Genomic DNA, 21133 nt, shown 5'->3' on the forward strand with positions numbered 1-21133 from the left:
ACATGAATAGATAAATACGAAAACATGCAAACATCTGAGGTTATAAACCAAGTAGTCATCGTCTCTGCATAACAGTAATATAAAAATAAATCAAACTAACATAAAGTTAAATATTTTTACACAAGCTTACATAAGCATGGACAGCATTTTAGTCTATACCAAACAGAAGAAATTATGAAAAAGAAAAGCTTAAAACTGGAATATTTATTTGTTTGTGGAATATAATGGCAGATTTGTTGATCTAAGCCACAATGGTTCAAATGTTGCACATTAACGTTTTCAGTACTTACACCTAACCACAAAGTTTTAATACGGTTTTAGGGCACATTTTTTAATTACTTCTTGATTCATCTTATTATGTCGACAGAATTTTTGTTTAAGTCTGAAAAACATATAATTAGCATGCTAATGTTAGCATCACCATGCTAGCTAATGTTACATTGCCCTGCATATACATTGGCATTATGTGTTAGCATGTCAGTTAAACCTAGCGTTAAAGTACTAACTATCATAGACATCATATATACGTAGACGCGTCATAGGGCGCAGGTTCGCACGTCAACGTCACCGCCATATTGTATGTGGCAGAAAAAAGTTGAGTTCTGTTATTGTGAACGTGGATCAGAGAAGATGCCTCATTCTTGTGCTGCAATAAATACACACACACACACACACACACACACACACACACATATATATATATATATATATATATATATATATATATATATATATATATATATATATATATGTGTGTGTATTATGAATATAAGGATCAATTTGTTAAATCTAAACATTGTGGTCTTCATTATTTCATAAAACCGTGTCACATGTGAACCTTTAGGAACAGACTTTTTGGGTGAGTATTAAAGAGGTAAAATTAATAATATTAGGAAAAAAAGTCCTAGGTCAATAAAGTAAAAATAATCAAACAAACACAAAAGTGATAATGTTATGATAAAAACATCATATTATGAGAATTAAGGGGGAACATTTCCAGAATAATCACAGTTTGTAGAATTATTTCACTCCTGGAGTAATAGGACCAGGTTAGATTATTTTAAATATTTTTATTCTTTAGGAGAATAAATTCAGGAGAATGAAGCTAAAGGGATACGAAAATAAACTTCTATTACAAAAAAATACTACGAATACAAAGTATATTCAGAGATTAAAATCCCTCTGATACTGTTTAAGTGACTGAGTAACTGCAGATTTGCCACATTTAAGATGGCGGACGCTCTGACGCATCGCAGCATAGGCAGAACCCGCCCAATGACGCGTCTACTCTTATATTATGTCTATGCTAACTATTGTTAGCTCAATGAAGGGCTAGCATTAACATTAGCATAAGGATGTAAATGCTGCTCACACAAACTAAGAAATAACTGTTAATAGGAAAAAAAAGACAATTTAATTTTTTTTACACAAAAGAATTTGACTGGGCGTGCATGCGTATCAAGGCCCCTTTAATCTGATAGCCCAACATAAAATCGAATGTAGCACCTTTGCCTTAAGAAGTCTTAGCAGAGCTCAATTGATAAGACAAAACAAAAGTTAAGCTTTTGACCTGCATACAAAACACAATGTCAGGAGAGAAACGTACACAGGATGTCACCCTGAATGTACAATCCCAATGAGGAAATGAGGCGGTGGCCGCATCAAGATTTTTAAGCAAAGACTAAGAGTCTTGTTAGAGCTGACTGGGGCAAAGGTTCACCTAAAAGCCATAGATACATACATGATATATTTAGAAAAAATATATTTAAAAAAATCGATCTCTGTGGGAGCTGCAGGCCTGTAAAAACTAACCAATCACTGCTGTTTGGTCCGAATGGCAGGGATTGGTTTTGGTCCTGTTCTCTCCCCCCTCTGTTCCTCAAGTTCTGGGGGTATCACCTTATCTATTGGTTGTCCCACATGCCAATCATTCTGACACTCTCACGTAACGCCAGTGTGTGTGCTCATTCCTTGCTAGGTTCCGCTTGCTGGCTACACATGCGCACTTCTAGGGTTTATGTATCCGGTTAACTTAGCAGCTAGGTTAGCGGTTAGCTTTGGTGTTAGCCATTCATTGTAGCTCTGCTGCTCTCACCGTATACTGTGAACATGGCTGAGAGTTGCAAGAAGCAAACTGCAGACAAGTTTATGAGAGGGATAGGAAGGCCTCAGTAGAAAGAAATAAGATCGGAGTGAATTTGGAAGATTTTTTTCACGCAAATTCCCCTGAGGAGCTGAAGAGCAGGTAAGACAGTCTTGCGCATGCGCAGTTATTCAAAAAGGGGCTTGGGGAAACAGAAAAATACCAGACTAGCTTTAAAATGGGGGAAAAAAACTAAACTTTCATCCAGAGATACAATGGAAGGGTTTGCATGAAAGCAGATTCATGAGTTACAATGGCCCAGTCAAGGGCCAGCCCTGCATCCCTATGAGAATTGGCAAAAAGGTTTGAGAACTGATGTTCACAGACTATCCCTCCAATCTGGCTGAGCTAGAGCTTTCGTGTTTTATATTTTCATTTCATGTAATATTTTTTCTTCCCAACAGAGAAAGACGAATCCATCAAAAATCCAGATTTTATGTTTAGATTGATTCCAATCTATGCAAATATTAAGGTTTTCCTATTTATTTCCATTTAGCGTAAACACTGTTTGAAAAAACCTAGATGAAGCTGTTACTGAATCAGTTTTAATCTTCTGCTTCCTAAAAGTCTAACTGGGGAATTCTGGGAAGTTTTATGAGCTGAAAACCAAACTGTGGCTTGATCTGATTAGCTTCTGGAGGACCATTCACACACAGAGGAGTCTAGTTAAAGACCATATGTTGCTCATTTGGTCTTCAAGCCAGGACAGTAACTCTACAATCACTTTTATTAGTCGCTGCATTTCTGCTATAATATAGTTCAATCAAAAAAGGGCACACTGTTCATCATATGATAAAAGTTAAATTAGGTTAATACTAAATATGAACTTATTTTGTAAATATTGCTGCTGTTATGCATCTGGTTAAGGTCCTCAATGTGTTTTGCGTTTGCTTATGTTAACAGTTTTTGTGTAAATGCCTTTTTCTGTATTCCTAGTTGAATGAAGGTTCCTTTTATGTCATTTTATGAATGTTATTTTTAGATGCAATGGTTTTATGTTGAGCTTTAAAATGCTTTTGTTTCTTCCTTATTTTAAACCCCCCCCCCCCCTCAATTTTACATATATTTCTGATGTTGTTGTGAGTCTCTGACTTTATATTGTTACTGTAGTTTGACAGAAAAATGTTTAAAAGTCTTAATAAATCCACATGTAAACATTTTAAGGAAGAAAAATTTTGATTTGGTTCAGAACCTTTTTTGTTCTATAGAGTCCTGCAAAAAAACACAAAGTGTAAATGTAATAGGGTAATTGAATCTCAGGAGAAGCAGAGATCATGTGCTTCCTAGTCTTGCTCATTAGTCCTGGAAGTTTATTGAAGCTTTGGACTTCCTCTTTAGTGGTCAGGATCAAATCCTCCAGTTTTACCTCAACCATTATTTCATTTCAAAAAGTCACAAGAACGTGAAATGATTCCTGTTGGGTTGCTTGGGATTCAGTTCCTTTCTCTAAAGATCAGGAATCTTGGGACTTTTAAAGAACAGTCCAGGGAAAATTCTGTAAATATTCCCTAAAAGTTTATTTCCCCGTTCCAAATTCAAACTTCCAGAAAGTTTAAGGGAAGGTTCCCTAAAGATTACAATGTGATCTTCGGAGAACCTTCAGGTCCAAACCTCAAGAGGGTGATCACTGTTCCCTGAAGGTTTTCTAACTTCCACAACCACAGGATATTAAATTGTCATTAATCTGGATTTGAAAGAGAAAACTTGAAAAGGATAATAGAGAACTTAAACATTTTATAAAGCAATAAATTAGATGTGTTATCTTTATATATATATATATATATATATATATATATATATATATATATATATATATATATATATATATATATATATATAAATGTCCCCCTTCTGCTTGTTTTTTAAGCTATTTTAGCCACTGAGCTATATTATACACTGGAGTGCTAATCACCGTCTGTTTGAACGAGTCGATTTGAAGCCACCAGCCGCCATATTGGTACTCCCTATTTCCCCCCAGTAACTAGGGAATATGTGCGCTACAGCATCGAATAACGAGGATTTTCTCATGTTCAGGGGGGGCTTAAGACATTTAAAATGTCAAATGCCATATAGTTTTATGTTATGTTCTAAAAAATATCAAGTACTGAGAAAGTCATGTGCTGAAATATTTTGCATTTTATTCATTTAAATATATATGTTTAACATTTATAAATATATAAATAAGAATATACAAAAACATATATTTAGATATGTGTCTACATATATATACATATGTACATATACATACACATATATATATTTAATATGAATAACATGTAAAATATTTCAGCACCTAATTTCCTAGTAGTTGATAGTGTTAGTACATCCACTGACTGTAGAATTACCTGTGAAACGTTTTTACACAGCCAGAAAACTGCTTGTTGTTGCAGCCAAATCCTATGGGATTCTCTGAGAGTAGGGAGTAGCAAGATGGCGGCCAGTGACTTCAGTTTTTCAGCAAAATCAGCACTCCAGTGTATTATATAGCTCAGTGATTTTAGCCCTTAAGCCACTGCAATACCATTCCAAGTCAAATGGTGGCAGTGCGTGCGTAGTGTTGTCCGCTACCGCGTTACCGACCAAAGAAGAAGAAGAAAAAAAGAAGAAGAAAAAAACAGGAAGTGTTTGTAAACAAACCGGTTTCGGATTCTAGATGGGATTAAACTGTATTCTTACACTCTTTCGATAAAATGAGAGAAACATAGCTGAGTCTTGGAGATGGGGGACAACCTCGGCGGAGGAAACCCGGACTGGATGTCCCGTCTCCCGGAGGAGCTGTTGGATGTCCCGCTGTGGAACCTGGCCATTCCCGGTAACCCCAGAACCACGAAGCACCGCCAGGAAGAGACCCAAAGGGTGTTTTTACTATTAATAAAAACCGCGCATATGTCGCAGGGAGCCACGACAGCATGGCCTTCTGCCTGGACGTGTCCTCCCCGGTGCTTGGGTCGGAGCCCTGGCTCCTCAGACTGACCGACCGACTGATCCCCTGCTGGACCCGGCCCTGCATTTACCGCTGGTCCACCACACAGGTACAGGGTGTTGGTCCCAAAAGAGTTAAACAGAGCTAAAAAATAAAGAAGAAACAACAACAACAACAACAACAACAACAATAATAATAATAATAATGTATTATTATTATTATATATTTTTTGTTATTAATAATAGTTTGTATTATAATCATCTTTATTATCATTAATATTTAATATTGTCGTTATCATAATAGTTTATTATTATTGTTATTGTTATTCATAATATCATAATAATAATAATAATAATATTACTTATTATTATTATTATTATTATTATTATTATTATTATTATTATTATCATCATTACTGTTATTCATAATATAATAATAATAATAATAATAATAATAATAATAATAATAAGGGACCAGCAACCCCCGTGACCCCATGAGGGATTAAGCGGTTTGGAAAATGGATGGATGGATAATAATAATAATAATAATAATAATAATAATAATAATAGTATCATTATTGTTATTATTTTGATGATGATCTTGATGAACAATAATAATGATTTTATTATTATTATTGTTATTAATATCATCATTATTAATAACGACTATTATTATTATATAATGTATTGTTTATTATTATTATTATTATTATTATTATTATTATTATTATTATTATAAAAAGCATAATAATAATATAATATTATACTTTTTATTATTATAAAAAGTATAATAATAATAAATGATTATTATTATTAATAATAATAATAATTTCTATACGTTTACCTTTATTCATAATCTTTGTCCTTGCAACATATTTTCCCTGTTCTTGGGTTCGGTTCGGTGCAGCAATCTGTCCTCCGGTACCAGTGCGAGCTCGGCGTCCGCTTCTTGGACCTGCGGATCGCCAGGAAGCCAGCAGGGGGCGGCGGACTGTTCTTCGCCCACGGGATCTACACGCTGATGACCGTCAAGGTGTGTAAGGCGGAGAGGAGACAAGCTGGGAGGCTCTTCGTTCTGGGTCCATTTATCTCTGTGTGTGCAGGAGGCTCTGGAAGAGCTGGCGTTGTGGCTGGACGCTCATCCCAAAGAGGTCATCATCATCTCCTGCTCACACTTTGAGTCTCTGACTGATGGAGATCACGTCCAGCTCGTGGAGTTCATCCTCTCTGTCTTCAGCGGGAAGCTGTGTTTCTCACAGGTTAAGGATCAAAGCTTACCCCACAAGAAGCGCATTGTCCTTTGTGAACTTTCTTCATACGTCTGTGTGTAATCACTGTCTATGCAGGATGTTCCCACGTTGCGTTCCTGTTGGTCTGGAGGTCAGCAGGTGATTGTCTCCTATGATAACCAGCAGATGGAGCAGCAGCACCCAGAGCTGTGGCCAAGCATACCTTACTGGTGAATACACAGCCCACGTTTAACAGTGATATTGATGATGGTAACATCTAAGCAAAGCCTCACAAAGTTTTAAAAATTATTTAAATCTAACCTTAAAGACACAGATTGGACACTGCCATTTATTTACATGATTGTAGTAACCGATAACCGTTTCAAAATCAGTCTGAATGCAACCAACAAGTGAGGACAAAATATTAGTTTGGACAATTACAAACCCCACCTGGAAACCAGGACAAAAGAAAACTGATAAACATGCTGAGAAACAGTCAAAATAATAATAATTAGAGGAAAAACTAAGTTGGACAAAATAGGAAATCAAGCTGATGCTGTGGTACATGCTGGTAAAAAGTCATTTTTGGCTCAGTGACTCCAATGTGTTCACGTTTTGTGGCTGCAATGCGAGCCCATAACATCTTACCTCCACCAACACTCTTGACAGGCGAGAGCTGTGTTTTATTTTCTGACGAGGATTTGGACTAGTGACATCTTCTTTTTTTTTTTTGGCTCTCTGAGCCTGGAATGGTCAGACCTTGAGGTGAATTTGCGAGTCCTTGGACGATTGGCAACTCTCTTAAAGGTTTTTTATTTGGAAATAGTTGTTATTGACTTCAAATAGTTAGGAAATGGCTGAATAACCGTGTCTAGATGGACAAGCAAAACGTTAACCTCCTGTTATTGCTGTTGTCTTTTTTATGTTAGCATTGTGACAACTTGCTACTTTCTTTTACAGGGATGTCTCTGTATATTTCCAACTCTGCTTCCTCTAGACATAGTTAGGTGTCAGTGATGATTATATTCTCTCTGTACATTTCTGATCCTGCTTCCCTATTTATTAATATGGTCAGGTGCCCATAAAGGCTAAAGGCTATTGTTGATCTTTTCCCTTATTGAAATCATGCTAAATTTGTGGGAAACAGCTGTTTGGTATTTTAAAAGGATGCTTCGGAGGATTTTTGAACAATTGGGATTAGATTTAAATAACTTTGCTACCTGTTTAAAAAACAGGACACATTTTAATGTTCTAATATGTAAAATTGTAAAAAAAAAAAAAACAAAACAAACATAGAGCATGTAGTTTCGCTTTACATTGACTTTATTTTAAATTTAGAAATGTGAAAACAAAAAAGCAGCCATATTGTCCATCTCTAAACTTCTCAGGTCACCTCAGGTTTTAAGTGTCTAATTGGCCATGATTTTTAAATTGACGTTAGAAATGAATAGTTTAAATATTTTAACCATGCGGCCTCATGGGGGCACTCTGTTTGCAGGTACGCTGACAGCCCTAACCCAACGAGAGTCATTGCTTATCTGGAGGAGCAGAAGCGACATGGAAGACCAGGTATTTCAGCTTTGAACCAGGAAGATGGGGACGAGTTACTTTTAAACCTTTTAGAGGGATATTTCTGCCATCTTTGCTGTATGCGGGGTAGTATGAGGTGCATATCAATAGTCAGTATCTTACCTGGAGCTGACAGCTTCAGTGTGATCTCAGTTCGGAGAATCTGGAAGGATTTTGTGAGAAATAGTTTAGAGGTTTATGAAGTTGTTAGTAATCTGATTGTCCACTGGCGCCTTTCAGCTTTTAGGAAAATATTACAGCCTCAGTCAGGCTCTCCAAACACACTGACAAAAAAAGTTGGAACTTAAAAAGTTTTGGTTTTTCAGCGGGTTTCTACGTCAGCGGCCTGAACCTGACTGAAGACGCTCGCTACATCTTCCTCCATCCCTTCCAAAACCTGAAGACGATGACAACAAAGGCGCTCTCGCCGCTGCTCCGTTGGACCGCAGAGCAGCGTCCAGGGCCAGAAGGGGGCGGAGTCAACATCGTGTGCTGCGACTTCGTTGGCCTCAGTCGTTTCTGTTCGATTGTGATCGACCTGAACTTCAAACTGCTGAAAGCTGCAGCCGGGACCTCCTCTGGTACTCAGTTACAACCAGGTTGAGCCACTCTACCTGCTTCCACTGGTTCCATATTAGTTCTCAGTGTTGAAGAAAAAAAACGCAAATGTCTTCAAAGGGCACAATTATCTCTGAAATATTTTCTTTTAAATACATCTAGCTCCTACAATTTCCCCATTTCATTCCACATGCCGCTTACTATATGACCTTTAAGGTGCAAAGGCATTAAAGGTTCAAATGTGATTTATGTGCCCTGATTTGCATATGTTATTCCTCGCTTATTAACTATTACCTCATCTCAACATTTTAAAAATAATCAAATTATTGTTGAATGATTTACATTATAGCCGCATCTTGTTACACTTCTTGACACATTTTTAAGCAACAAATATAGTTTGATTGATCATCTGCATATATGTATATATTCTGTAAAATCAAATATTTTATATATGTTTTATACAAGATTTAATGAATGAACTCAATTAAATTTGTTGGGCTCAAATGTAAATGTTTTGGGGATCTTTTTGTGCTAAAATGCTGATTTTGGTTATTTGCACTGCAAAAAGGGAACTAAAAGTAAGTAACATTTTCTAGAAATTTGTGTATTTTTCATTTATTTGAGCAGGTAAATAAGACCATTTGCCAATGGGATTAGTAGTTCTACCCCTAAAATAAGATATTTAGATATTCTGCACTTGAAATAAGTTGATGGAGATGCATTGTTCCTACTTTAAGTGCAAACATCTTATTCCATTGGCAAATAATCTTATTTACCTGCTCAAATCAAGAAATAATGCACCCATTTCAAGAATTTTTTTACCTAATTTTAGTTCCCTTTTTGCAGTGTGCTTCAATCTTTCACCATCATCTCATTATTAATTATCTAATTAATCCCTCTACCTACCACTGTTTATCATTAACACCTGAAAAAGAAAGATAATTTATCCACATTTAATCATTAAAGTGATTCTAGAAGACAAGATGGCATCAGAAATCTCTTCTAAATTCCTTTAAATGGGGCTGCAGACATGTAGGAAAAATAAAATATAGGATTCCTTGTGAGTCTTAAGACTAAAAACACATTTAGTATACAGCAAAATGGGTTCCTGTATGTTTTCAATAAGTAAAAATTTTTTCACAGATGAACAGATGAGCCAGGTGAAAAAATAAATCTTAAAAACCCCAGATACTCTTTTGAGGAGCACCTTCGCCTCTCAAATTAAATTAATACACCAACCATCACATTTTCCCACACAATTTTTATTCAACCAGATGTTTCATCTGACAGAGAAAACAATTTCCATGTGAGGTTATGATAACCAACAGGGCACAGCAGGTTAATGCCTTAATCCTTGTCATATATCTTGTGTTTTATATACTCATTCTCGTAGTAAAACCATTCACATCATGTGTTACAGTCAGAGTAAAAAAAGAAAAGCAATTTATAAAAAAAATAAATAGCCTTTGTTATTGATTAAAAAATACAGTTGGAAAACATGGATAATACTCGTGTGCTGCAGTCATTGTAAAGGAATGAATAACATATGTTTCACAGAGAAAAAAAAACATTTTCATGTTATATACTTTGGTTTGCTCAGTCGGCTGGAAGTACTGTATGCAGCACCCTCCACAGTTACACAGATCACTGGTAAAAATGTGTTAAAAGCCTCTTATATATGTTCTTTTATTGCAGTAGCATCATCACGTCCAGGATAAAAGTAGAAAGACCCACAATGCCTGTCCTTTGCACTATTCAACATGGAAAAGACAAGTGAACATGGCATTCAAGCGCAGTCGACGTGTCTTCGTGAAGCAGAAAATGGTCACGAGGAACAGGTTAATTGTCTAAACTGGCCTGTGTAGTTAAGACGTTTAAAAGAACCAGAACTACAACAATATGGCTGGACTATAAACCCAGGTTTGGGTCCGCTCATTGAGACACATTGAATAGTGGAGGATTGTTGAGAGTGTCTGGCATCATGATCGTCTTTACACATCATTATAATGGATGCCAATCAGAGAGGTGGGGCGCTGTGAAATTAAGTTGCGTAATAATTACCAGACCAGTTTTCAGTTCTTTGAACTGTAACAGAGACGGAGAGGAGCACTTTGAGACATTCCTGAATCCATGTTTTCCACAGAGGAGGCACACTGCAAAAATAGACCTAAAAATAAGAATTTTTTTTTTAAATGAATGTATTTTTCCTTCAATTTAAGCAGGTAAATAGGACTATTTGCCAGTGGAATAAGAGTTTTGCACTTAAAATGGGAACAATTCATCTCCATCATCTTATTTCAAGTGCAATATATATAATTATCTTATTTTAGGGGTAGAAATACTCATTCCATTGGCAAATAATATTATTTACCGGCTCAAATCAAGGGCGAATACATTCATTTCAAGAAAATTGTAGTTATTTTCAGTTCTATTTTTGCAGCACTGAACCTGAGCACTCGGGGAAAGGCGTCACCACGGAATAGGTCTCCAAAGTAGTTAAAATCCAGCCAGCGGTGGACAAGGTTGGCTGAAGGCTGCTGGAGTAGATCCGCCCTTTCAGTCGCATGGAGGACCAGGGCAGCAGACAGGGGTTGTGGTTCCTATTTTTAAGAAAGGGGACCGTACAGTGTGAGACAACCGTGGAGGAATCACATATCTGGGCCTCCTGGAAAACCTTCCTTGAGAAGGATTCAGGAAGAGCAACAGGGCTTTAATTCTGGATGAGGAACAGTGAACCACATTGTCACCCTTGTGGGAGTTTGGCTGTCCGGTCTAACTTTTGTGAATGTGGAGAAGGCTTACAACCTTGTTCTCTTTTGTGGGGACTCCCAAAGATAATGGATATCCAGTGCTCAAAGGTCCAATGCAAGAACTAAGTTTGCATTCTTGGTACAAAGTTGATCTTCTTCCCAAGTGACCCGTGTCACTGATCCTGTTCATGGACAAGATCTAAAGCACTGCAAAAACAGAACTCAAAATAAGATATTATTTCTTGAAATGAGATATTTTTTCCTTGATTTGAGCAGGTAAATAAGATTATTTGCCAATGGAATAAGATTTTTGAACTTAAAATAGGACAAATTCATCTCCATCATCTTAATTCAAGTGAAGTATATCTAATTATCTTATTTTAGGGGTAAAAATACTAATTCCATTGGCAAATAATCTTATTTACCTGCTCAAATCAAGGACAAATACATTCATTCCAAGAAAAATGTACTTATTTTTAGTTCTCTTTTTGCAGTGAGGGGAAGTTTTGGCTTGACTTGACTTGTAGAAGATGTGATTCAGTTAGCATCTTCAAACAAGTGGGAAGGGGCCAGGATGAGAATCCCCTTCTTTATGTGTCAGGCCATGATTCTGAACCAGCTGGGAAAGGTGGATTAAGTATCCTAGCATCTTGTTCAGGAGTGAAGATGGCATGGAGCCGGAGACGGGTAGATGGATCAGGGCTGTCATGGCGATCAAAGATGTAAGCCATACAGCAAAGCTCTGAATTCACCAGCTTGTGTACGCTCTGACCCTCACCTATGGTCACGAGATACAAGCAGAGCTCTAGATGTTGATCCTGGGCTCTTCTGTGATCCCCAGGATGAGTCGTCATTTTGCTCTTGGGGTAATTTTTGTGAAGTCGGCCACTCCATGGAAGAGATTCCAATGTTTTCTCCATTTACAGATTACAACTTTCTCATCTGTCTACCAATGAGCTCAGCCACAGAGATATGGGGAGTAGATCAGGCGTCCAAGGGGAACTTTCTCCACGTTGAGTGAAGTTAGTCGAGGTGGTTTGGATGTCTACTGGGCACCTCCCCTTGAAGGACACCTCAGGATAGACCCAGAACCCACTTCTGGGACTACATTTCCCTTCTAGCCTGGGATCCACCAGAATGAGCTATAGATATGTCTGAGCTTCAATCCTCAACCCGTTGACCATGTGATCTCGTTTTAGATAAGTGGAAGACAATATTAGACCTGCTGGTGTTATGGTCGGTGGATGAATTGACCTCAATAAAGGCAAATAATCTCCTAATCCGCCTTCATTTTAGAGTAGGGCAACAGTTGTAAATCCAGAAGCGACATATACCTTTAGTTAGAGGTAAGCAATAAAACAATGATATGCCTCCAAAGTTAGACAAGGGGTCTAGACAGTGGCGGTTCTAGACCAAATTTACCAGGGGGGCCAAGGTGGGGCCAGTATTTTTTTCCCAGGGGCACATAAATGAATGAAATCATAAAACAGGGCAATATTTAATCGCTTAATAATATGAAGTGAGCCACTTGTGGCCCTGGTACTGCAGGTTTCAGATCCCTGATCTAGCAGATGAAAACTGTGATCCCAGCTCAATACAGCTGAAGCTAAAAGTAAAACACCTTGATTTTTAAACACTTGTTAGGTTTAAAAATCAATAAAATTGTAAAAGTGACAAATTAGGTGTGGTTTCTTCACCAATGCATATAATCGTAAGAAGTTTATTTAATTTATGTATTTTGTACAGGGGCCAGGACCATTTCTACAGGGGCACTGGCCCCTGTGGGCCCCTGTCTAGAGCCGCCCCTGGGTCTAGAAGTTGGTCGGACTGACTGACAGCTGTCACTTAAGCCAGTGTTAAAGTTGTTTGAATCAGAGCTAGAGGAAAGCAACCTTACAAAAACGGACGCTAGCTGGTAAAGAGCAAGTCACCTGAGTTCAACCTTGACATGTGGGAAGATTCTCTTTAGCACCATAAAACCAGGTTAAACAAACATAACGTGATAATTCATGATAAAAACATATATACAGAGCAACACAAACGGTGCGACGACAGACGGAAGTGTGTTCGGAATACATGCTAGCTCTCCGGGGCGCTATTATCTCCTTCTGCTGTCGCGGATGTAGCTGTTCTCAATGCACAGCACGACGTAGGAGCTGGAGCAGCTGCCGGAGTTCTGCTGCAGGAGGCTGCGGCTCTGCAGCGGCGACGCCATGCCCGTCACCGCCCGTTCCCCGACGCGCCACGCCTCGCAGTAGTTGTCGACGTGCCGCTGGCCGCCGCCGGTCGACCCGTGCCACATCATCTTCTCTGGCCTGGGAGCCGGAAACAAAGCAGCTGTGGCTCACACTCTTCTTTCAAATTTGGTGTTTTAGATTTGCGTCGACCGTTCCCTCACCACGTGCGGTCTCGGAGAACATCTTTGCCGTCGAAGGAGTAGATCGACACGTCGTCCTTCATTCTGCCGTTGCTGAAGATGTCGTTCCAGCTGTCAAACAGAACCTCGTCCTTGCAAACAAACATGCATCATAATTAGCTTTTTCAACACTAGGACATTATATTTTACTAACCCAATTAGTTTAAGCACCTTCAGGTTGACTATTGGTATGTTCTCCCTGTTGGAGCTGTAAACGATGCTGTTGAGATCCTCCAGTTTGGAGGACAGGAAGGCCCGGAAGGTTCCCTTCATCCCGATGCTCTGGGCCTGGCTGAAGCACAGAAAATCTGCGCCGGAGATGCCTCGCATGCCACCCGTCTGAGGGCTGTTTAGCGCAACCAGGTGGAGCTGTGGAAAGAAATTACAGATCCCAGTGGATACTCACATGTAGGTTGACCTAAAATCAAGACTACCATACCTCCCACCACCCTTAATCCTAAAACTCTACTTTAGAATAGGGGTTCTGAAACTTTTTCGACCTGCGACCCCCAAAATAACAGTACAGGAGACTGGTGACCCCCTTTTGGCAGGGGCTGTTGCTGTTTTTTTGGAAGTAATTTTAGTAGAGCTCTTACAAAAAGGCACAGCCTTCCCCACTGTGTTAGAATGAAGAATGTTGAGCATATTGTAAAGTCATACTATGGTATCTGGATATACTAAATCTTGTTAGCACATTGCAAACGACTGAATCTGTTAAAGACTTCGGTTTACCTTGGACTAGTTATAAACTATTTTAAGGGTTACTAGGGGGCGCCAAGCCACCAACTAATGTTAGGTGGAAATGCACATTAACGTTGTTGGGACTAATTCTCATTATTTTATTATGTTTTTCTTGAGTTAGATAAGATAAGATAGTCTTTATTGATCTCACATTGGAGAAATTCACTTGTCACATCGGCTCAATAGTCAGTCAATAGTCAGGAGTAGGAAAGGGTGCACCAATTATATATAGTGGATCAAAAAGAAAATGAGAAAAAAATAAGAATATAAAAAAAATACAAAAGAAATTGGAGTAGGCAGATGATGTCAGGTGTACTTCCCGGTTATATACACACACACACACATATATATATATATATATATGTATATGTGTATGTATGTATGTATGTATGTATGTATATATATATATATATATATATATATGTGTGTATTATATGATGTATATGTCTTATATGTGTATTGTATGTATGATATATATATATATATATATATATATATATATATATAGTATTATATTATATCTTATCTATTATATATTATATCTATACTTCTAATCTGTGTGTATGTCTGTCTACTGTGAGTGTATGTGTATGTCTTCTGTACTGTTATATCTATATTATCCTCTACCTCCTCTCATCTCTATCTATATCTCTCTTCTCTCTCTCTTTATATTTCTGTGTGTTGTCTTTCTGTGTGTGTGTGTGTCTCTTCTCTTGTCTCCTCTCTATCTATCTCTATCTCTCTCTAAATCTCTCTCATCTCTACCTTATATATCTATCTTCTATATAATCTGTGTGTGTGTGTCTATGTACATATGCACTGACACATATTCACTTGGTGATAGTAGTAGAAGTTCCTCCGGATCATTGCACAGGTTATAGCACGGTGTATTATATAGATTAATTGCACATTAGTTATTGCCCAAAGTTATAACAGTTGTGGTTACAGTTATTGATAGCAGCAGAAGTCACTTCTTTCAGGATTATTGCACGGGTTATCGCACAGTGAATTAGATACATTATTGCACATTGGTTACAGTTACAATGCAGCGTTGTATAATCTGATAGCAGCAGGAATGAATGACCTGCGGTAGCGTTCCTTTTTACACACGGGGTGTCTAAGACTGTCACTAAAGGAGCTGCTCAGCTCCTCTACAGTCTGGTGCAGGGGGTGGAAGGTGTTGTCCATGATGGATGTGAGCTTGGACAACACCCTCCTCTCAGCTACTTCCTCCACAGAGTCCAGAGGGCAGTCCAGTGGTTACCATCATCACCTACAAGAAGTTAGGAATATATTGTCTTACCGCCGGTCCTGAGGCGTGTCTGTGGACTGGAGCCTGGGGAACAGAAGGCGGGGGTCTCTGAGGACGGGTGACTGGGTATCGGGGGTCTGAAAAGCGGCCGTCTGGCTGGTTGAAGCGGTCCGTATAACTCGGGTATCTGGGATTTGAAGGCTGTGGGTAAAGCAGATCTGTCTGGTATCGTGTGTCGGGACGGTATCGTGGATCAGACTCTGGTCTTGGCTGTGATGGGGTCTGGATGATTGGGGGTGACTCCTCCACCGCCACCCCCTGAAAATACAAGTACGTTCTATGGGTTAGAACAGGAATAGTTGTGTTCTGGAAACCTGGAAATAAGAAACTACACTTACAGCTTGAGTTGGTAAAGGAATGTAGTTCCCAAGCTAAAAATAAAAGCATTAAAACACAAAAAATTAGTATTTATACACATTCTGTGTCTTTGTGGCAAGTTTTGGATTATTGCACATTAGCAAGTTTCACCTGAACTTGTCGGACTCCATCTCGGACTCGTATGTAGAGATCCGTTTGGTCTACAACGTACACCAGAGACCCTTCAGGCTGTCCTCTAGCTGTGGCCGCCATGGTGTCATAAGACCTAAACGTCATCACCTACAAACACCAAAAGATGACGTTTGTCCAGCTATTTAACGCTTTAAGCTCAAGCACACTTGGGTTACGCAGCAGGACAATAATCCAAAGCACACCAACATCTAACCCCTTGAATAGAAAAAATAAGGTTTTGGAGAGGCCAGGTTGGTTTGGATAGCTTCTTCTATTAATAAATAACACATGATTTGAAACAACATTTTATATTTACAATGCTATCCTTGTCCTTGGTAGTAACAAACAATGTCATACATCAAATAATATTTGGTATTTAAATTTGTGCAATAATCTGAAAAATGTAGGTGTACAAAAACTCACCCCTGAGAAGGATCCTGGAATACCTGGAGCTCCAGGAGGTCCTGGGGGTCCAGGAATACTGATAGCTGTGATAAAACACAAACCTTTAACTAAATATTTAGACAAATGCTTATTTGTCTATTTATGTCATATTGTCATATTTATTTATTTTCTAATCAAAAGCTCAGTTTGTTCCCAAAATAAAAACAAGCAAGTCAGCGGCTCAAAAGGTGTTTTTTAATACAGAGTCCTGACAACATTTTCTTTGCAAAATTCTTTCCAGATGTAACTTTCTAGGTTTCTTTAGATTTCTGACCCAAGTTTTGACTTATACATACGTAAAAAAATTCTCTATAAATACATGTCAGTTATTTTTTTATACTGTTGAGATTTTAATTATAAAAACTTGGGATATTTAGTGAGTCATTTAATTGTCCAGCCCTGAATTACAATCACTAAAATCAACATTTTAGTAAATTTCCACATTTAATAAATCAATGTTAGTGGATTGAAAAAAGATTTTACCCCCTCCTACTTTTGCTCTAATATCCCAAATAATGTCCCACATTGTCTGTTTTATTATTATTATTATTATTATTATTATTATTATTATTATTATTATTATTAGCAGTACTAGTAGTAGTATTTTATAATTAAAATGACACCAGGTTTAATTAATTTGCCTAGAAATAACTCAAGATATATAAATCATTTTTTATCACTTTAGATAAAACACAATTTTTTGTCATACAGGGACACACCTCTTACCAGCTGAGGGCGGTAAAGCACAAATTCGCTGTTCGTCAACCAACAATAAACACGAAGAAGAATTCTCAGTTTGGACACGTGGCCGGTAGAGGGCGCGCTAGGCATCAGCATTCATTAGCTGGCGCTCAAAGCGGCAACGGCGTCGCAGTGCAGTCCAGATACATTGGTGTTTTCTTCTGTTAGACAGGTAGGCTTATGTTGTTTTTCGTACATTTTTGTTGCTGGATGTTTTTGAGGGACATGGCTGCTAATGCTCAGCAAAGTTGATAAAGTTAGGCTGTTTCAACTCCAAACTGGAAGACCAGGGGTCCGTTCTTCGTACGTTGCTTAAAACATCCAAGATCAAATGACACATCCAAGATGATTTCATCCGGCTAATCCTGATCCGGCTAATTGGGTTCTTCAAACACACCTGTTGTTTATGATTAGTATGGCTGGATTGAGTTATCTGAGACAACTGCGCGTTCATGGGTTTGTTTAAAAGGGGAAATGTATCGATAGTAGAAACAATGATCAGCAGCGCTGCTATTGGCTGTTCAGCATGAACAAAGAACGCCCACAGTTTTTCTCCCAACAGAACACGAGCTTGGAAGGTTATGCCGAATTTGAGTCATTAATTAAAACACCTCAAAATCTGCTAAAGCCAGGAGAGAGGGCTGGCAAAAAGCAGCAGACAAATTAATGCGTAAATACTGTCCATGGTAGATGTTTCTACCACTTTCTACAGTATAAATTTTTGCATTTTAATAATTTGATATTATTTGTTCTTTTATATCAGAGCCTCCACGGGACCCACTAGAACATGGGGAAAAGTAAAAGTGAAATACAACAATATTCTACAAAATGGTAGCCTTTAATTATTATACTTTATTTTAAAAAGCCACTTGTTATGTCAAGAGATCCAAATTTCAGTGTCATTCCTTAGAGACGGGAAGTAAAGGACGCGTGCAAACTGGGAATTTTAATATAAAAAAAAATCTTTATCCATAAAAAATTAAAATCTTCCTTTTCCAAGTCATCCACAGTTTACACGGTAAAACTGTATTGCTCCGTGGCTAGATAATCCATCCATAGTTTTTTCTAATACAATATACGGCTCGACAGGAAGCAAGCCTTTCAAAGTAAACTAAACTTCACAATAAAATGGCCTGAACAAATCTTCTTACTATAGGATAAAAATAAAAAGCAAACCATCATAAAAATAACTTAAATATTTTAGATTTATGGCTCTAACACAACTTTTTCCTCTTTAAAAGCCACTGTTAAATGATGTGTTTGTCTGTTTATAACAGCCACCAAGAAAAATCTCTCTACAATTACACTGTAGCGCTGCGCTAAAGGATCCTGTATATTGCGCAAACCGCAATTAATTCAAAAAGCTCTGAAATTATTCGTGCACCTTCCGCAACAGGTTACTGTCGTAAAAATGGACATGGCTACGACAGACTTCTCTTTCTCCTCCGCTTATACAGCCGTGATCTAATCTTGTTTACATGAAATAAGCCTGCTCTGGAGCAGGCTTAAACTGGCGCACATGTTGCTATGACAACAAGTGCAGGAAGTCTTTCGAAGAACCAAACGATCCAAGATCATGCCAAATCGTCAACAATGAAATCCTGCTAACTGAGTTAGCGACGTACGAAGAACGGACCCCAGCTGTAATTGATAACTGTTAGTGATGAAGTAACCAGCCAGCCAATATTAGTTCAATATGTTGCTAACAATTAATGATGGACTTAAAAGTTTATCACCATTATTTGTAGTATTTATTGTGATGATGCTAAAAGTCATGCAAAAAAAGTCTTCAAAGATCTGATACTTCATTTTGTGGTAATAGATAATATATTTATGACTACATGTCAATGCAGTCAAAGCTCCACAGACACAAATACCGAGGCCTGAAAATAACATTTTGAAAAGACTTCTTCAGGACACCACTGACATTAGTAGTGCAACGTTATCCCTAAACAGCACAAAATAACTGCATTTAATCACATCTAGACAAAATTCATACTGAAAAAAACCAACGTTGCTTTGGAAATCATGTTTGAAGCTTCATAACTCTGTAATTTCTAGTCAAATTCAAATAAAGTATGAAGCTTCTAACATGATAGGATTTTATTCAAATTATTGCCAAAGCAACGTTGGGTTTTTTTCAGTATGAATTTTGGTAAATATCTCATTAGTTACAAATCAGATAAAGCTGAATCTGGTTTAATTTGAAAGTAGAGGCTCTCCTTTAACCAACCAGGGGTGTTTTATTTGGATATTAATATTTATTGCTCCAGCAGTGGAATAAATGGTAAAGGAGGAACATCTAACTTTCCCACTTGGAATTATTCATTTAGCTACTGTACAAAAAGATTTTATAGACATCAGACTGCAAATGAAAGACTCACCCTGTGTTCCCCCGTAGGGCCCAGACAAGGATGGCCCCGGAGGTCCTGGTACCCCTGGTTGCCCTGGTGGTCCAGGTCGACCATCATAGCCTCTTCCTGGTGGTCCAGGAGGTCCCCGAGGGCCCGGTGGACCAACAACCGATTCTCCTTTTGGGCCCTGGTCAGAGGGAGAACTTTGATCATCCTAAAAGCGGGACGCCGGGATCTCTCACCCAAACAGTTAAAGGTAGAAATGCGTGGTTCCTTATAAATCAAATAATGTTTTTTTTTCCAATCAGATTTAAACTCCATAGCTATAATGTGTGTGTTTCTATATATTAAGAGTATCTGTGTGTGTATAATAGTGAGAGTAAGTACCTCTGTAAAAATTAAGACAGTGCTGTGGAGTGAGATTGTTGCAGACTTGTCCACCAAACTCAGCACAGTTTTCAACATCTCTAGACTTTCTAAACATTTCATCAGGGCCTGAGCTTAAAAATGTGACCCACTAAGCATCAATACGAAAAGCTCATGTAGATATCCAATGAAATGTGTTGCTATCAGTCCATTTGTAGTTGTTGCGTCTTGTCAGCTAACATTGGCGAGGTACATGCAGTCTGGAAACGTTGAGAAAGAAATGCAGTATGTTGCCACCGGTTTACATATCGGACACTTATGCAAGAGAATCTTAGCCTGGTACAGATGTTAAAGCAGATAGATTATTCCTTTCGATACTAAGGATTACATATGGGGTTCCACAAGGCACAGTACTCTATCCTGATTAGCTTTCTTTCAAACATGGCTGAGATTTTGTAAAATGGTTCAGTAATCGGATAAAAACGTGCTTTATGAAGGTTAAGGAGTTAAAATTAAGCCTATGTTCTCATGAAGACAGTGATGGCCCTTTTCCATGAGTACCTACTCACCTCAATTCTACACTAGGGCTGAACGATTTTGGAAAATAATCTAATTGTGATTTTTATCTTAATATTGCAATTTAATGCGATTTTTTTTTCAGCTTAATTTATCATGTCTTTTTAAACATATACAAACAACAAATCAATTTGTTTCTTCGCTGTGCAGATTAGTTGCTAAAAGACCCACAGCATCTAAACTCGGAGCAGTAATGATTGCGTTCTGTCTACGATATATTTCAACCAAAATTGCAATTTTGACTTTTCTCTGCATTAACCACAAGCAACAAAAATGGCCTCTAGATAAAGATGTTTGTAAACAAGGACTATTTAAAACAAGAACTTTTAATGTTTCTATTAATCAGAATATTATTAAAGAGAACAGCTTTTAGTTGATTTGGACATCAATCCTTGTTGAACATAAAGTCCAACCGACAAGCAAGTCAATGTATTAAACTGATTGACCAGAACTTAATGCTTTGTATGATTATATAAACTCTAAAACAAGTAATAAAGTTAGATTATCTCACTGCTGCAACTGT

At 37.9% G+C, this 21133-nt stretch overlaps 2 protein-coding genes across 6 annotated transcripts in view; one reads left to right on the plus strand and one right to left on the minus strand.

Moving 5' to 3' along the window:
- The first annotated feature begins 4716 nt into the window (after positions 1-4716).
- On the plus strand, positions 4717-8930 carry LOC105924209 (PI-PLC X domain-containing protein 1). Its single transcript, XM_012860079.3, has 7 exons — positions 4717-4955; positions 5039-5175; positions 5973-6098; positions 6169-6324; positions 6412-6524; positions 7793-7863; positions 8190-8930. Exons 1-7 carry the CDS (start codon positions 4862-4864, stop codon positions 8465-8467), a joined length of 975 nt encoding a protein of 324 aa, XP_012715533.2. The 5' UTR covers positions 4717-4861; the 3' UTR covers positions 8468-8930.
- Positions 8931-12749: 3819 nt separating this feature from the next.
- LOC105918938 (collagen alpha-1(XVIII) chain) overlaps positions 12750-21133 on the minus strand; it is a 60482-nt gene continuing 52098 nt past the window's right edge. For all 5 annotated transcript variants that reach the window (XM_036127834.1, XM_036127831.1, XM_036127832.1 and 2 more), the window contains 8 exons: positions 19699-19855; positions 16553-16617; positions 16109-16237; positions 15979-16011; positions 15632-15898; positions 13759-13956; positions 13570-13679; positions 12750-13486 (listed from right to left, as the gene is read on the minus strand). In XM_036127834.1, coding sequence (XP_035983727.1) covers positions 13270-13486; positions 13570-13679; positions 13759-13956; positions 15632-15898; positions 15979-16011; positions 16109-16237; positions 16553-16617; positions 19699-19855 — 1176 coding nt within the window. In that variant the 3' untranslated portion in view covers positions 12750-13269. The remainder of the gene's footprint in view (positions 13487-13569; positions 13680-13758; positions 13957-15631; positions 15899-15978; positions 16012-16108; positions 16238-16552; positions 16618-19698; positions 19856-21133) is intronic.

Source organism: Fundulus heteroclitus, chromosome 24, assembly GCF_011125445.2.
Source record: "Fundulus heteroclitus isolate FHET01 chromosome 24, MU-UCD_Fhet_4.1, whole genome shotgun sequence".
NCBI classification, from domain to species: domain Eukaryota; kingdom Metazoa; phylum Chordata; class Actinopteri; order Cyprinodontiformes; family Fundulidae; genus Fundulus; species Fundulus heteroclitus.

Excerpts from the sequence above, each read along its gene's own strand:
- LOC105924209 (XM_012860079.3), top strand. The coding sequence starts at position 4,862 with ATGGGGGACAACCTCGGCGGAGGAAACCCGGACTGGATGTCCCGTCTC. Across the intron at positions 5,176-5,972 it reads ACCGCTGGTCCACCACACAG|CAATCTGTCCTCCGGTACCA; the intron begins GTACAGGGTGTT and ends GGTTCGGTGCAG. Across the intron at positions 6,325-6,411 it reads GGAAGCTGTGTTTCTCACAG|GATGTTCCCACGTTGCGTTC; the intron begins GTTAAGGATCAA and ends CTGTCTATGCAG.